The 15,720-nt window shown below is 34.2% G+C and overlaps 1 protein-coding gene and 1 long non-coding RNA gene across 27 annotated transcripts; both read right to left on the reverse strand.

Annotated features, from left to right (window-relative positions):
- Nucleotides 1-1,665: 1,665 nt before the first annotated feature.
- LOC110922151 (transcription factor WER) lies at nucleotides 1,666-2,849 on the reverse strand. Its single transcript, XM_022166464.2, has 3 exons — nucleotides 2,734-2,849; nucleotides 2,507-2,636; nucleotides 1,666-2,319 (listed from the first exon to the last, which is right to left on the reverse strand). Exons 1-3 carry the CDS (start codon nucleotides 2,843-2,845, stop codon nucleotides 1,821-1,823), a joined length of 741 nt encoding a protein of 246 aa, XP_022022156.2. The 5' UTR covers nucleotides 2,846-2,849; the 3' UTR covers nucleotides 1,666-1,820.
- Nucleotides 2,850-5,772: 2,923 nt separating this feature from the next.
- LOC110926459 lies at nucleotides 5,773-13,405 on the reverse strand. 26 transcript variants are annotated; one of them, XR_004885894.1, is made up of 16 exons: nucleotides 12,593-13,405; nucleotides 12,359-12,467; nucleotides 11,532-11,664; nucleotides 11,301-11,410; nucleotides 11,180-11,225; nucleotides 11,007-11,062; nucleotides 10,803-10,901; nucleotides 10,586-10,683; nucleotides 9,810-9,986; nucleotides 8,918-9,328; nucleotides 8,205-8,445; nucleotides 7,987-8,123; nucleotides 7,758-7,923; nucleotides 6,959-7,611; nucleotides 6,833-6,887; nucleotides 5,773-6,287 (listed from the first exon to the last, which is right to left on the reverse strand). It is a non-coding gene; the product is annotated as an uncharacterized LOC110926459 (long non-coding RNA). The 26 variants fall into 26 exon arrangements; XR_004885886.1 differs by having other exon boundaries at nucleotides 6,833-7,611; XR_004885900.1 differs by lacking the exon at nucleotides 5,773-6,287 and having other exon boundaries at nucleotides 6,670-7,198; nucleotides 7,536-7,611.
- Between the last annotated feature and the right edge of the window lie 2,315 nt (nucleotides 13,406-15,720).

Raw genomic sequence — 15,720 nt, forward strand, 5'->3', positions numbered from 1 at the left:
TTTGGTGTTCATGGTGGACCAATAACAAAAACCCTCACGCCTAAGCTCAGTAAGTTGTAAAGTATGTCATAACACATGTCGGCTTCTAAGTACCAGAATTTGAGGTAAAAAACGGGGTTTTCTTTTCTTCAAGTAGGATGATTAAAAAACAAACAATATAACATTTTCTATGGGTTTACGAAACAACCTTTAACTCAGATGTCAATAACAATTAAAAGGTAATAAGCTTTACACGAAAACTATGAATACATATGTAGACAAACTTAGGATACTGATGAAACGAAACAAATAAATTATTGTCAGAAGGGAAAGAAGATACTAACGACTTTGAACATGTTCTTTGTGTTCCTTTTATTATCGAAAATTAAATTTTCCTAACCCGGGATGTTCCCGGGTGATAGCCTAGTGGTATAATTAAATAATATTGTAAGGCTTAAACACCACTTCATATTTCTACTCACATCCTATGTGAGATAAGTTTATTTTATCTTCTTAATAAGGTAACTTTAAACATTTCTAGCACAAAACTTTAAACAACAATCTTTGATCAGTTATAACTCTAATTTGAACACGATTTGTTCTGTGGCAAAACACTAACACTATAATTAAGTCAATGATTATTTAATAGTAATTATTACATCAAAATCTCATCAATAGCAAAGTTAAGATGGGGTCCGAGGAGGGTAATATGTAGACAACCGTACCTCTACCGCATAGTAATAGAGAGACTGCTTACAGTGAGACCCTCGGCTTGATAGTAGTTTTGCATCAACCCTTGGACATAAGGCACATATCACTCAGCAATTAAGACAAAGGCCGACTAGTACATATACTCTCTTGTTTTTCGGCTATCAACGCTAACATATTATGCAAGATTAACCATCCCCCTCTTTTAGCGTTATTTTCACGAAATTAGTAAAATAACGTTAAAATTAGTGCACTTTCACTTTTACTCCATGAGCGCCCACACATATATAGATTATATGCGCATATCGCAAATGGAGCGTAAATATTAATTATTACATATGATTATTTAACAGTAATTATTACATATGATTATTTGTATCCTTCCTTAATGCAAAACGATTTTCCACTATTTTTTTTTTTTTTTTTGAACAGTCTAACACAATCGTTTAAATATGCATGTGTAGTAAGACGTACAGACACTTTTCTTTTGCCTTCTTTTAGACATTATAGAATATGAACATAGACTAAAGATTACTTTCCCTTAAAATAAATTATGTTTTTTCAATGGCAATATGTAGTTGATGTGTACTACTTGGCTAAACGAGATCACCTTTTTTTCTTACATTCGTCTGTCCTCGAAGACTTTTTTTTTAAATTCTACTAACGCATTTTATGTTTTTTAATCATTATTCCAATCCACTCTAGTCTTAAATTGATCCATTATATTTTGGCTTACATGATAAAAAGTTCATGTCTTCTCTCTATAATTCATAACAATGATTGTCAATGCCGTACGACATATTGACTTGTGAGTCATGAAGACACCTAACGTTTGGAAGTTGAATCTCATATTGTCTGCAACTCTGCATGTTTCCTGCTGTTGTTTGGTGTGTTTTGTTTTTGAAGGCCACAAATGTCCTTTCACAAAAAGGAATGATGGAATAATACATACTACAAATTTATATCAGTTTTGGGTCCCATGCATACATGTTTATTACAAGTATAAATGCTACATGTCAACTAGTATTGATTTGGACTAGATTGTAACTTCTAGGTAACCCAAAACATACCACCTTTTTGAGAATGCATGATTATTGAATGGATCTAAACGAACAACTTATAACTATCACTCTCTAAGGATGGGGCAGGATATTAGTGATGTAATCATTATTAAAAATGCTGTAAGAGCTGATAGGATCATTGTAAGAATCTTGAGAAATAGGGTTTGAAAAACCATCCAAGTGATTGTTTGCAATCTCCAAGTTCTCAACCGGGCAAAGTTGATCCCAAAATAGCTGAAGATCATCAATGGTCCCCGGTGAACCCGCATCATGATACTCAGCTGTAAACTGATCAAAGCCGTAATCGTTGGTAGTTGTAGTGCAGCTAGATGAAGGGTTGTCATCATCAAAAGTGAACCAGGATCCAGAAACATAATTGGAATGATTAGTAGACTGCTGAGTTCCCTCAACATTATCTAAACCATATGTTGGTGATGGGTTCGTGTCATTTTGCTCCGGTTTTTCTGGCAGCTTCTTATGTTTTATTGCTCGTTTCTTGAGATGGGTATGCCAGTAGTTTTTTACATCATTATCAGTCCTCCCTGGAAGTTTCGATGCAATCGCTGACCACCTATGAAAATATAAGAAAATGAGCATACTTTAAAGATTTTTTTTTTTGGTAAAATATATAGCTATTTATGAATTTACATCGAGATAGTTGGTAAACGGGCAACAAGCTGCGCCGCTAAATGTATTTGATTTTAGGTCAGTATAATTCTTTAAATGGATCATGCAGTATAATTTACTTATATGCGTACCTATTGCCAAGAAGTGAGTGAGAATGGAGAATGATTTCTTCTTCTTCCTTTGAAAAGTTTCCTCTCTTTACGTTAGGCTTCAAATAATTCATCCATCTGAGTCGGCAACTCTTCCCATTTCTCGACAAACCTATAAGAAAACGAAGTACTTATAAGAAACTGAAGATCATCCATGGCATGTGAGCACAAATAGAATATCAAGATTCAAGAACAAAGGTAACATTTACCAGCAAATCGCGGCATCTGGGACCAGTTCCAGATGCCATATTTTTCAATGTAAGAAATCAACTTTTGATCTTCTTCGGCACTCCATGAACCTTTCTTTAAATCTGTCTTCATATCACTACTCATGGTTTTCTCCGAAGAAAAAAATACTTTTCAACTGAAATCTGTTCCAACTGCTTATGGATAGGCCCCTATATATGCTTGTGCATTCTTGTAGTCCAACAATATTTATGTTGTAAATCACGTTGGTCAAATGAAATAATCAATTTTAAGAAATTTTCACTACGATGGTCAAATGAAATCATCAATTTTAAGAAATTTTCACTACGGAGAAGTTTCCAAACAAGTACAAAGAATGGTCATGACATGAAATTTTTTTTTACCTAATGTGTTAGTAAAAAATAATTTAAATTGAACTATTTACATGGTTGCAAAATTCATTAGGCGTTCTCTCGGTCGACTAAGGAGTTGAGAGTACCCGGCCTAGGCGGAGGGTACTCGGGAAGTACTCGGACATGTTAAATAATAAAGAAATTAGTTTTCAGAAATTAAATATATGTCAAATAACATAGATTTACTAATATTTATTACAAATTAGTGAAAATGATATTCATTTATTTAATATTATAGGCATCGATAATATGTTTTATTTTTTTAAGTCAAACTCGGCCCGAGTTGACCTATTATATCCGATTCTGGCCGAGGTTGACCATATTTGATCGATTCCGAGTAATTAGGCGGAGTTGAAGAAAGTCGTCTTGATAGCTTGCTTTGTAGCGACTACTCGGAGAGTACTCGGCCTTGGAGACCTTGTTTTACAACCATGCCCTATTTATAAAATATAGCACAAATAATTATTTGTGTTTTAGCTTTGTAAATCTTTTTCTGAATGATGATTTACGAAGTAAAACAAAACCTTGAGGAATTAGGCTAGACGGTATGGACCGTCGCCCCATCCGTCCTCCTTCGCCGACGCCCGTCCCCCCATCCCGCCACCCCCCGTCTTCATCCCGTCCCGTTCTCTCCGTCGGAATATCGACGTTGAGGACGCTCCAAACAGGTGGGCCCCCATCCGTCCTCCCTTGGCGACTCCCGTCCCCCCATCCCGCCACCCCCGTCTTCTTTCTTCCCCCCGTCACCATACCACCCAGCATTAGAAACCTTAAACTTGAAAATGTATTCAAAAATCATCTAACCTATTTATTAGTTAGAAGGGTTATTGGTCGGTACTACTACTACTACAAAAAGGAAGCCTTTTTCTAGAGGTGTTTTAAGTTTAATACAATTGTGGGTGAACCATTATAAAACACTCCACAATATATAATAAGAATCCTTTCTTTAAACCGCTTCCAAGACCGTTTTAAGAAAACAAGATTAATTAACTAGCCAGAGTATTTTGAAAATAATAGTTCACCAACCTTCGTAAAATAAATTAATGAACGCACAATGCTATCTCAGCTAGTCAGCTGTAGCGGTTCAATGACCGTTTAAACATTACATACTGACATCCGTATATAGACCACTTTAAATGGTTTGTAATAATATAAAATACTATACAATCGGTTTACAAGGGTTTTTAATAAAATATAATATTATTAAACTTTTCTAGCAAGCAAATATAAATAAAACCAATTACAGCAGTAAAAGTATCACATTTACAAATATGTCTTTATGCCCTAATTTTCTATGAATATTTTTTTTATGATTTTTAACTAACAACATATCTTCCAGCGAGTGTAACCCAAATTAATATGATTAAATTTACATCAACTAATGAAAAGAAGATAAATGCATACTTTGTACACAAATATAACATGTCTATCTATGCCCATGACAAGTAGGGTCGGATCTACGTACTTGCTTACGGGTTCACGTGAACCTATTGAATTTCAAACTTTAAATTGGCGTTATATATATATATATATAGGGTAGGGTTCCAGTGTGAACAACCTCCCAAAAGTGAACTGCGTGAATAGATATGAACCCTTGATTTCCTTTTTAGTTGTTAAGGGTAAGATTGTAATTATATAAAAAATTAAATTTAAATCATTATTTTAATAATTGAATTAAGTTATATCTTTCCTAATTTAAATTCATATCCATGTTATGTTTATTTATTAACTAGGTTATTACCCGGGAATGCTTCCCGGGTTGTTTATTTTTATTAGTTAGTAAACATGTTTTTTTATTAAAATGTAACATATTATTTCATTAAACTTTTACTCGACGTTGATTAATTGTTAATCTTTTAGTACTAATAAACAAAAATCCTTTTTGTACACGTGTTATTCTCTAGTAATTTCTCACCCTTATTTTCTATTTATCTCTTTTATTAAATAATAATAATAATATTAAACATCAATTTAACTAAATCTATTTATCTCTTTTATTTAATTGATTTCTTTTTTAACTCTAAAATTTCAATCTTTGACAATTTAAATCTAAAGTTTTAATCTTTGATATTTTAACCCCTTTGATTAATTTGATTTTTCACTTCTAATTCAAAAGTTTTCATCTATTGCAATTTAACCCCTTTAATTTTTTTATTTTCAACCCAAAGCTTTTCATCTTTTGCAATTTAATCTCAACACTTTTTTTACTTTCAACTTTAGTCTCTTATATACTTTTGATCTTTCATAATTTTTCCGTTTAACGTGTCGTTCTAAATTTCCGACTTAATACGCCGCAACGTGCGTGTGGGGTTCAACGTTTTTTCATCTATTTTTTTCCTGTTTGACATGTCCATCGCAGTGCGTCTATTTTTCCCCGTTTGATAGGTCTGTCGCAGCGTGCGAGTCAGAGATCGAAATAGTTATTTTTTTCTCGGTTTTACACACAGGCTCGTGGTCATGGAAGAAGCATTTGCCTTTCATCTAACATGATATATAACTAATGAATCCCCGCCGTACTGCGGCGGGTGATAATTCTAGTACAATAAATCATTTATTGGATTGAATTGGGCAGTTTGGATTGGGCAGTTTCTTCAAAACAAACAAACAAATGTAAATCATTTAAACATACTATTTCAATTAGATTCATAATCCAATAAAAAAATATGTATTTTCCCATATCTTAACCGTCAACGATTAACTGCAATCAAAATAGGAAAGAATACCGCCGGTAGCCCAGTAAAATGCCTGGTATCATCACAGTAACAAACTCGCAGGTGTTCTTATCGTCATTGATCTTCCGCTAACCGACCCTCTCTCCGTCATCACTATTCTCTCTCCGTTACCGTCATCGTCATCCCCGATATCGTTAGGGTGAATGACGGCGTCTTAGAATAAGGATGGAGAGGGCGTCCGTCTAAAACAATTGGCAAATGACACTCGAAATCCAAAAAACATGCCAACAATCAACGAAGTCAGCATCACAAGGGCACAAGGTGGAATCATTTCCTCAATAGATGCATGATTTTCACACGTGGCATAATCAGGCTTTGCAAGGCCTTCCATGAGACCAAGGATGGTGTTAAACTGCCGCCTAACTTCCTGGACCATTTTCAAGGCGGCACTGCCCACACAACTCTTCATGCTATGACAACAAGCTTATGCTTCTTGTAGATTTCAGCAATGAAACCCAAATTAGTACCTCAGATCATTGGCCAATTGCAAAAAGAACCTTGGTAGGTAAATTAACTATATACTCATATAAGTAAGTTTGATGGCAGGTACCAGCTATCGAGCTAGCTAGCTAACTGAAATAATCCGAAATTATTAATACATGATTATACGTGAACTGAAATAAAATAAAAAAATCAAACCCTTTTTGGTTTGTAATGTAAGATCCATTAGAAGTAGGGTCTCAAAAGTTCAAAATTTACATTCAGTCTCTTGATTTGATCAAAACCCATAACTAAATCACAAATAGTTCTATTGAAACCCATTATTAATAAAACAATATAAACAAGCATTTATTTTCAACTTCTTTCTAGAGCATTTGGTAGGAAAAAATCAACAACAAATCAATTATGAGCATCTACATGATAGAAATCTTGCATCAAATGTAATATATTATAAAATGTAGCAAGAACAAATAACTAATCATTTAAGAAAAGTACACAGAAACATGATGAAAAAAGAGCAATTCTTTTTCATGTACCTTGAAATCTCCCCTATTGCGGTAATTCCATGTCGACCGAAGATGGATTATGCATCTGATTACCGGAAGAACTCGTGAATTTCCACTTTTTAGACCATAACCAGATCTTTGAAACAGAAAAACTACCTGTTTTCGCACCAATATTTATCTTTTTCCCTTCAAGATCTTCATCAAGCGAATGATCCTCAACCCGTTCGACGTTTTTCACAAACTTTGCATCTTGCAAATCTCTCAGATGAATCAGAGGGACCCGGAGATTCGTTTCCCCGACCACGTACTCATAAGAACCCATCGAATAACATCTTCGCGCATCTAAATTGCTACTACTCGTTTCACCTCCGGTTTCACTTTCACTTTCACCTTCCCCTTCATTCATATTTCTAAACTTACCAAGTCTCACCAAAAAAGATATGGCAACATAAGCGGGTTAGGTATCAAACGGGTCAAAATGGGTTCATCTTCTACTACAGTGCTACACGTTCAATTTTTAAAAAAACTTTTATTCTCGCAACAATTTAGGAGGTTAAATACATTAAAATTAAAATTTGAGCTCAAAACGCCTTTCAACACGTTTTTAAGCAACCCACACCCCCTTTAGCAAGAACTTTTATTTGACCCGTTTCATATACAACACAACCTAGATCGGCCTACTCATAACTATAAGGATAATTGAGTGTTGAAAAGTTGTAATTAATTCGTATACCTTGGCTGCTTTTTTGCGAGGGTAAGAGCGACACCAAGAGCGCCATGACAAAAAGAAAAACCCCTTGCAATCAGACCTGTGAGACGAATAAGAAAGATCAGAACCCAATCAGAGGCGAGATGTATATGAATATTTAAACAACAAACCGACTAATTTTGCCATTTTACATTAATAATAATATAAAAAATTGGATATCATTACAATGATAAGATCTGATATTACCTGAAACTGTTCCTCTATCTTCAGCCACTTTTCCTCGGTTTTCAGCAGAAGGTGCGGTTGACGATGGCCAAGAGTCAAAGTTTGACTTGAATGCATGTGTCTCGTAACCTTGAATTAGTCGGGTTATAAGGGTGGCTTTCGGCCGATTATTACCGGTGAGAAACTCCTATAATTGGTTAATGATGAAGATGAGTAAAACATTTTATTTTTGGTATTTATATATTTTTACCTCGGCAGCCTGTGTGGCAGCTTTTCTATCATCCACCTGCGTTGCTCGACCAACCTAAACAAACACCTCGAAACCACAATCCATTAGATAGCATTGTAATGTGTGAAGGAGACATCATGTTGATAATTGCATCTATTCTGTGAACATAAAAAATAAATAAAATTATTAGATTAGCACTGGTTTGACTATGAATTAACTTTGTGATACTGTCTAATTACCTTATAATCAAATGCAGAATACACAACAGAATATATATATATATATATATATATATATCTAATTTCTCTTGTGCAAGTAGTAACTTCCAGGTTGACTTATTCAAGAAAAGTTGGACTTTTGTCCTTTAACTTCTTTGTCATGGATAGCATGGGTAGCATGCAGAGCTGGCTTCGCCTCCTTAGCTACTAAATTGCCACTAACATGTGTCTGTACCACCTCAACTTCAGCTGGATCCTCAACCTTGCAAAATAGTAACATGAGTTCCAATGTGTTCTTAATAATTATTACATTTTGATAGAGGTCACAATTTCAACCAGATTAAGGGTAAATAAGTAAATTTGAGTTATACTTAGCCTCTAACAGGTCAAAATGTATAAAACGTAAAGAATTGGTTAATATGGAAACATATTGAACGAAGAATACGTATTCAAATGCCTAAAACGTCCCAAATTGTTTTCTTTTCAAAATTACATCAGCATCTAAATTTGTAAAATTCAATAAAAGGGAAGAAAAAAAGCATTTATAAGCAGGACCAACCCAACTTGACATAAGTGTGTTACCCAACCCACCCATTTTGTAAGCCCTTCATTTTAGTTGATTGGAAAGCAATATAAGAAAACGGCTATGCGGCTTTAACTATTAGTACAAAAGGCACAATTGTTCATTATTGGATAATTAGTATTGTTACACTTTTGTAACAGCAGATACTTACTGTTATTGCAATGGGTTGTCCAACTGCAACGTCTTTTGAACCCTCAGAAAACTTGAATATATTTCTATAAGTATATATTCAACCAACAGTTTCAAAGCTTTTAGTAGCTTTGAAATCATCGTTGCGAAGATCGACTACTAAGAGTGGGTCTCATTGTAACAATGGTAGATTCATTAGCTCCAGCTCTTAGGGCAGCTCTTCCGGCCTCCAGAAACCTTCTGCAAGCATCTCGTGCGTAACAGTGGGCTTCACCAACTCTCATATTTTTTTCAATATTGGGGTATGTGTTTAGAATATGATCTCCGTTGAGCTGGAATGCAAGCTGAATTAACTTGACTTGGAACTCAGTGAGTTTCATATCTTCTATCGGGCCTCTTGGCCTCAGTGACACCTTGATTTCAGGAAGTTGTTCTGCATAAAAGTTTCAACAAGTTTAAATCTTAATTCAGATAGGGCAGAGTGAGTCGGGGTGCGAATTTCTAACACCAAAGCCAAAGGTTTAGATTTTGTTTAAATGGGTTTGGGTTAAACGGGCCCGTTTTCAGGTCAACTTGGTGGTTCACGGGTTGACCCATTTGACCTATTTGGAATAAGCATCAAGTTTTGTGGTTCAAATATATATATTTTTTATATAAATGTGTATTCTTGGTTCTAAAATCTAATTCAGTAATCTTTTAGTAGTAATATGTAAAAAATATAATAAAATTTCACGTTAAATGGTTCGTGTTCATGCCAACCCGCATAAACTCATGTTGTATGTGTCCAGCATGATTTTCGGATTCCAATCATTTATTTAGGCTCGTTTAGTAAACATGACCCATTTAACATCCGGAGTGCAATAAAAAGCAATTAACTACAAATTTATATTCTAAGATAATGTTGACGCGGTTACCTGGACAATCCTCACGTGGAGTACTACGAAGGTTGAAGTAACTCTCAAAGGTGCCAGCCCACTCATCGCGCTTGGTCAAGAAATCGGATTCTAAATTGAAGAATTTCTTTACAGTTGCCGCGATAGAAGAATGCTCAAATTGTGAATACGGTGTTGGTCCATTCGGTTCATGGATCACTGCAATTAACGATCGATCATAGTCAAACTCAGGTCAAATCACTTCTCGTTCACTGGTCAGATCACCGAGATCATTGAACCGGATTTAAAAATCAAATTACCTCATATCTAATTTAAAAAATATTTATAAATTACACTGCAGCTTCTTTATATTTATACCGAAACCAACCCCTATATTTATAAGCATAAAGAAATACATTTCTTTTTAAAGTATTTTGAACCAGCCGATGTTCTTGCATTTAGACGGGTTGGTGGGTTTCGACGGTTTAAGAACACCCCTATTACGGACGACCGACTTTTTCAACAATATGAGCAGGCCCAAATGAATGAACTGAAGCAATCTACAACTTCAAACATGCATGATAGCTAACCGCTATGCAAAATTTTAATATTTGATTCGGATTTTGAAAATGGTAACGAAAAACAGTAATATTGTTATTTAGTTTCTTTTTTGTCAATCACTTCTCACAGTCATTTAGGTTCTGTTTGTTTGCCTCTAAAATTTCAGGTTACTTGCTTACAATTTGGCCCCCAAATCACTCATGTTTTAGGTGTTCTTGTGTACGTTTTAGTCAAACAATTTGACTTGAAGAACGTACCTTCAAGAGCTCAAGAACAGGTTGCATTTCCTTGAAAAAATATACCAACGCGTCAAGCGGCTTCACTTCAAGAACTCACCTTTTTCTACATCTTTTCACTATACAAATTATTTCAACATCAAAAATAAATAAATCATATCATGTATATTACAGTTTACACACACATACATATATACATATAACAAACACACATATAAATGTGACTTGAAGAACTTACCTTCAAGAGCTCAAGAACAGATTGCATTTCCTTGAAAAAAAAATACCAACGCGTCAAGTGGCTTCGCTTCAAGAACTCACCTTTTTCTACATCTTTTCACTATACAAACTATTTCAACATCAAAAATAAATAAATCATATCATGTATATTACAGTTTACACACACATACATATATACATATTACAAACACGCATATAAATGTACCGAGTCAATGGCTGACCTTGCTTCCATCAATGATATGCAAGTAACCTATTCATGACCTGGTGGTAGTATGAGGTGAACCATATAACACAAAATTAACAGTAGAAATAAAGAATTAATAAACTAATATACTTCAAGAATGTTAAACCAAAATCATATTAAGAAGGAAGACTTACTTGCAATGTTAGACTCGGTTAAGTATGCCTGGTAGCGATCATATTTCTGTTTAAAATCAGAAAATTGCCGCTTATATATTAAGCCAAACACACTAATTTAAAAAATAAAATGAAACTTTACCTTGTCTCTAAAATCCGATTCAGAATCTACCAGATTGCATTTCCTTGAAAAAAATACCAACGCGTCATGCGGCTTCGCTTCAAGAACTCACCTTTTTTTACATCTTTTCACTATACAAATTATTTCAACCTCAAAAATAATAAATCATATCGTATGTATTACAATTTAAACACACATACATATATACATATAACAAACACACATATAAATCTACCCAAGTCAATGGCTGACCTTGCTTCCATCAATGATATGCAAGTGACCTATTAATGACCTGGGGCCTTCCATGAAACCCTGACAATAAGTGCGTTCTCCAATTGAAGATTATAAACCTATTTTGAGTATTCCCGGTCAAATATTGTTGCACCTGCACACACAGGATTATATCCAATCTTAGAAGTAGTTAATAGGGTTAAGTTTTCTTGTAGTTTACTTACTAACCAGCACTAAGGTTCACTCCACCACCTCCTAAGAATAACCCCGATGTATCACAATCAATTTTGTCAATAAAACCATACTTTGATTCATAAGAACAAAAAGAGAATAACGACTCGAGTACATAAAGAGTGATCAGTTTCCGGACTTGAAAATCTAACTATAAAAACCTGTGTACTTTAAGTGTGTTGCAACTACATATGGTGTTTTTTTAGTATTAAAACATCTGTACGTTGCAACTACAAAGGGAAAGCATTATGGTGATAGACGGACCACAACTTCATAAAAGTTCTAAAGTAAAAAATAATTAATTGAGATATTCAGTAGGATTAACAAAACGCTACATTTTATATGATAGCAAATTAGTGTGAATTGACCTGCAAAAGACAATACCACGATAAAATTCAGTAAAGCTAAAAGATCAAGAGGAAGTGCAATCGCTTCCTGCAAATATATATACAGATAAAATTACGCTAAGACATTCGCCTTTCGAGACTGTAAAATATATGTATCATAAATAATCCACCATGAGCAATCAAGTTCAGCATAATACATTCGTGCTCTTATAATTTATGATTAAATACTATAAGAACAAAATAAAAAAAGCAACAACCAAAAAACAATACCTCATCATTCATCACCACATCACCTCCAACAATCTCCAACGACCCATTCTGAAGAAACCGAATCAAAGCCTCCTTTTTCGCATCCAGTGCATCCCTCCAGTATCTCTATCTGCAGATACAACATCCATGCCCAATTTAACTTCCTCTATTCATCCTAAACACATCACAACAAACCAACCCACTCAACAACCATCAAACATAATGAGATAAAAAAATGTTTTGGCTCAAACCAACCCGTTTTAGCATAACCCGCTGCTAATCGCTAGACGTGAGCTTCTCACTGGACACAAACATACCTGCAATAAAGAATAATGTTGCCCAGCCTTCACGACCATAAAATTGTGTAGTCATTCGCATCTCCCATGAATTGAGTATGATCAATAAAAGACATCTAATTTATCAAAAAACGTTCTAGAAAAAAAACAATTTTATTCAAAGATAAAACCCTTATCAATTAATTTCCAACTTCACAATTTTCTTCAATCAACAATAAATGTGTCAGTGTGTAATAATATATATCAAGAACTCTAATCGTTCAAATCATATTTTGAATTTATTGTGCATTTAAAACAACAAATGAATTGAAACCCTAACAGATCGTAAAAGCGAGTTTTACCAGCCCTAAAATGAATTGATCCATATAATCGTTGTTAGTCTAGCAATCATCTTTTGATCAAGGATCATAGAAATTGAAAATATGCAGGGACTGTTGTATGAGTCAATTAACAAAAGCTTGAAGAAATCGGGGGTAGTTTAGAAGCAATTAGAATAGAAAATAAGCAAAATAAACACAAGATGCACAAAGATAAACATACGATTGAACCACAAGATGGATCAAACAGTTGGTTTTGATTAAAATCTTAATACACCGTTAGGGTTTCACAGAAGAACGAACGATCAAAAAATTAAAACCTTCGTGAATAAGCTTGATTTTGGAATCCTTTGTTAAGCCATTCAAGCACAAGTGACTCAGAGAGAATGAGATGCAGGTAGAAGAAGAAGAAGCATCTCAGGAAAGCGTATGATAGAAGCTTGCGGGGAGGTTAGGGTTTCGTATGATAGAATAAGAAAAGGTTTGATGAAAGAGGTTATTATATATGACCCGAAATCAATGGGTCGGGTTAGAAAAAAGAAAGATCCGCGTGATTTTTTTGGCTGCGTATTGAGTTTCCCGCCAAAACCCAATCCTAGAGGCTCTAATCTAATGCCACATCAGCCCAAATCTTCTTGTTTATTATATATAATAGATAATAGATAAGATAATTATCAAAATAAACAACAAATCACCAGATTTCAATTTTAATTTTTATTTCAGATTTTATCACCAGAATCCAAATTTTGATTTTTAAGATCCACGTAACCTTCATATTTCAACGGTATACACATGTGTACTTGGATATACATAGAACAGTAACATGTGTACTCAGCATCGTACATATGTGTACAATAATTCACAGGTGTACATCAACATTCAATACAAAAAAAAATTCTGAGATATCACAAAAACAGACGATATACACATGTGTACATCGCATTAAAAAGAGGGCAAAATCAGAATACACATGTGTACATCGCATTTAAACAAATAATTATTTTAATAATTGAATTAAGTTACATCTTTCCTAATCCTTGATTTGATTTGTGAGAGATTTATGCAATCAATTTAAGAGGATAATTGATTACTTAATTTGTGAGACATTTATGCAATCAATTTAAGATTGAAATTACACATATACCCTTTTTGTATATAATTAAACGGAAAAAAATTAACCAAATAATTACCATCATGCCACTCACTTTAATCTCAAGATCATAAAAATCAAGGGCCCAGATCAGTTCACACAGTTCACTCTTGAGATTTTGTTCACGTTTGAACCTAATCCTATATATATATATATATATATATATATATATATATATATATATAGGGGAATGTTCATTTGAGAAGAAAAATTTAATTGAGAAGAAAAAGAACAAAGGGTACAATTGTAAAACATTATATACTTTTTCACTTACCTCAATTATTATAATCTTTGACTAATTAATTAGTTATAAAAACTATCATCCTTCACACTAATGTTTTTTTGACTACACACATCAAAAGTTACCCTACACCTTTCGAAATTTACCTTACACATATTGAAATTTATCCTACACAACCCGTAATTTATCATATACACATTGTAGTTTATCCTACACTCTAAATTATTTTATTTTATTTTTCGAAAAAATATATATTTTGAAGATAAGTTACAAATTTTAATGTAGTTAGCTATTAAAGAGGAATAGTACTAATTAATGATTTTTGTAGGTTTACCATATTACCCTTATACTAATATTAAATACTTATAATAAATGAAGTAAAATAAAGCATTCTTATTGGTTGAAATTTCTTCTTTTTTCTTCTTACAAAAAATTTCTTCTTATTTGACTCTCCACTATATATATAGAATTACGCTAAAATAAGAACCACCTCGAGTTGTAAGAACCGCGAGAACCACACCATCCGGGTCGCTGTTTACCATGATTTTTTTTACAACTAGATGTGTGTATTATAAACACAGCCGTAAAAAAAAAATTTAAAACGCCGCGGCCGAGGGGGTAGTTTTTTACACCACAAGTTTGGTGTAAAAAAAATAAAAAAGAAAAAAAATAAAAACACCAAACTTGTGGTGTAAAAAACTACCCCCTCGGCCGCGGCGTTTAAAATTTTTTTTTTACGGCTGTGTTTATAATACACACATCTAGTTGTAAAAAAAAATCATGGTAAACGGCGACCCGGATGGTGTGGTTCTCACGGTTCTTACAACTCGGGGTGGTTCTCAATCTAGCAGCCCCCTATATATATATATATAGGGAGCCGCTAAAATAGGAACCACCCCGAGTTGTAAGAACCGTGAGAACCACTTTCAACCAATCATATTATGCCAACATAAAGGATATTTTGGTCATTTACCCCATTTGTCAAATCTCCCTAACCTCTCTTTTCATTTAATTTCAGCAGAGTTTTCTCTCTCTTCAAAATATAAACCCTTCATGTCTACCATTTCTTTCTCATCATCTTCTCATCCTCTCTCTCCTTATTTCCCTCCAACACACACACACCATATACACACTGCCCCCTTTCTATCTCCGGCGATACCCGGCGTCGGGTCTCCGGTCACTCACACACCTCCCGAACCACTCACCTTCCTATGCTACACACCATCCTAACTGCACCCATCTTAGAGAGAGGAATCGGGATGAGAGATGGATCAAGAAGTAAGAGAGCTACCGCCATGGCGGCGGCACAGCGACGGCCCCTAATTTTTCTCTCTCTCTCAAACTTGTTCAACACCCATCTTCCCTCATCTTGATTCATA

The sequence above is a fragment of the Helianthus annuus genome, chromosome 17 (genome assembly GCF_002127325.2).
Source record: "Helianthus annuus cultivar XRQ/B chromosome 17, HanXRQr2.0-SUNRISE, whole genome shotgun sequence".
NCBI lineage: Eukaryota > Viridiplantae > Streptophyta > Magnoliopsida > Asterales > Asteraceae > Helianthus > Helianthus annuus.

Bases quoted from the DNA above. Each gene is read 5' to 3' on its own strand.
- LOC110922151 (XM_022166464.2), bottom strand. From the start codon at position 2,845: ATGAAGACAGATTTAAAGAAAGGTTCATGGAGTGCCGAAGAAGATCAA. The intron at 2,637-2,733 runs GTAAATGTTACC...GTTTTCTTATAG, and splicing joins CCAGATGCCGCGATTTGCTG to GTTTGTCGAGAAATGGGAAG. The intron at 2,320-2,506 runs GTACGCATATAA...ATATTTTCATAG, and splicing joins CACTCACTTCTTGGCAATAG to GTGGTCAGCGATTGCATCGA.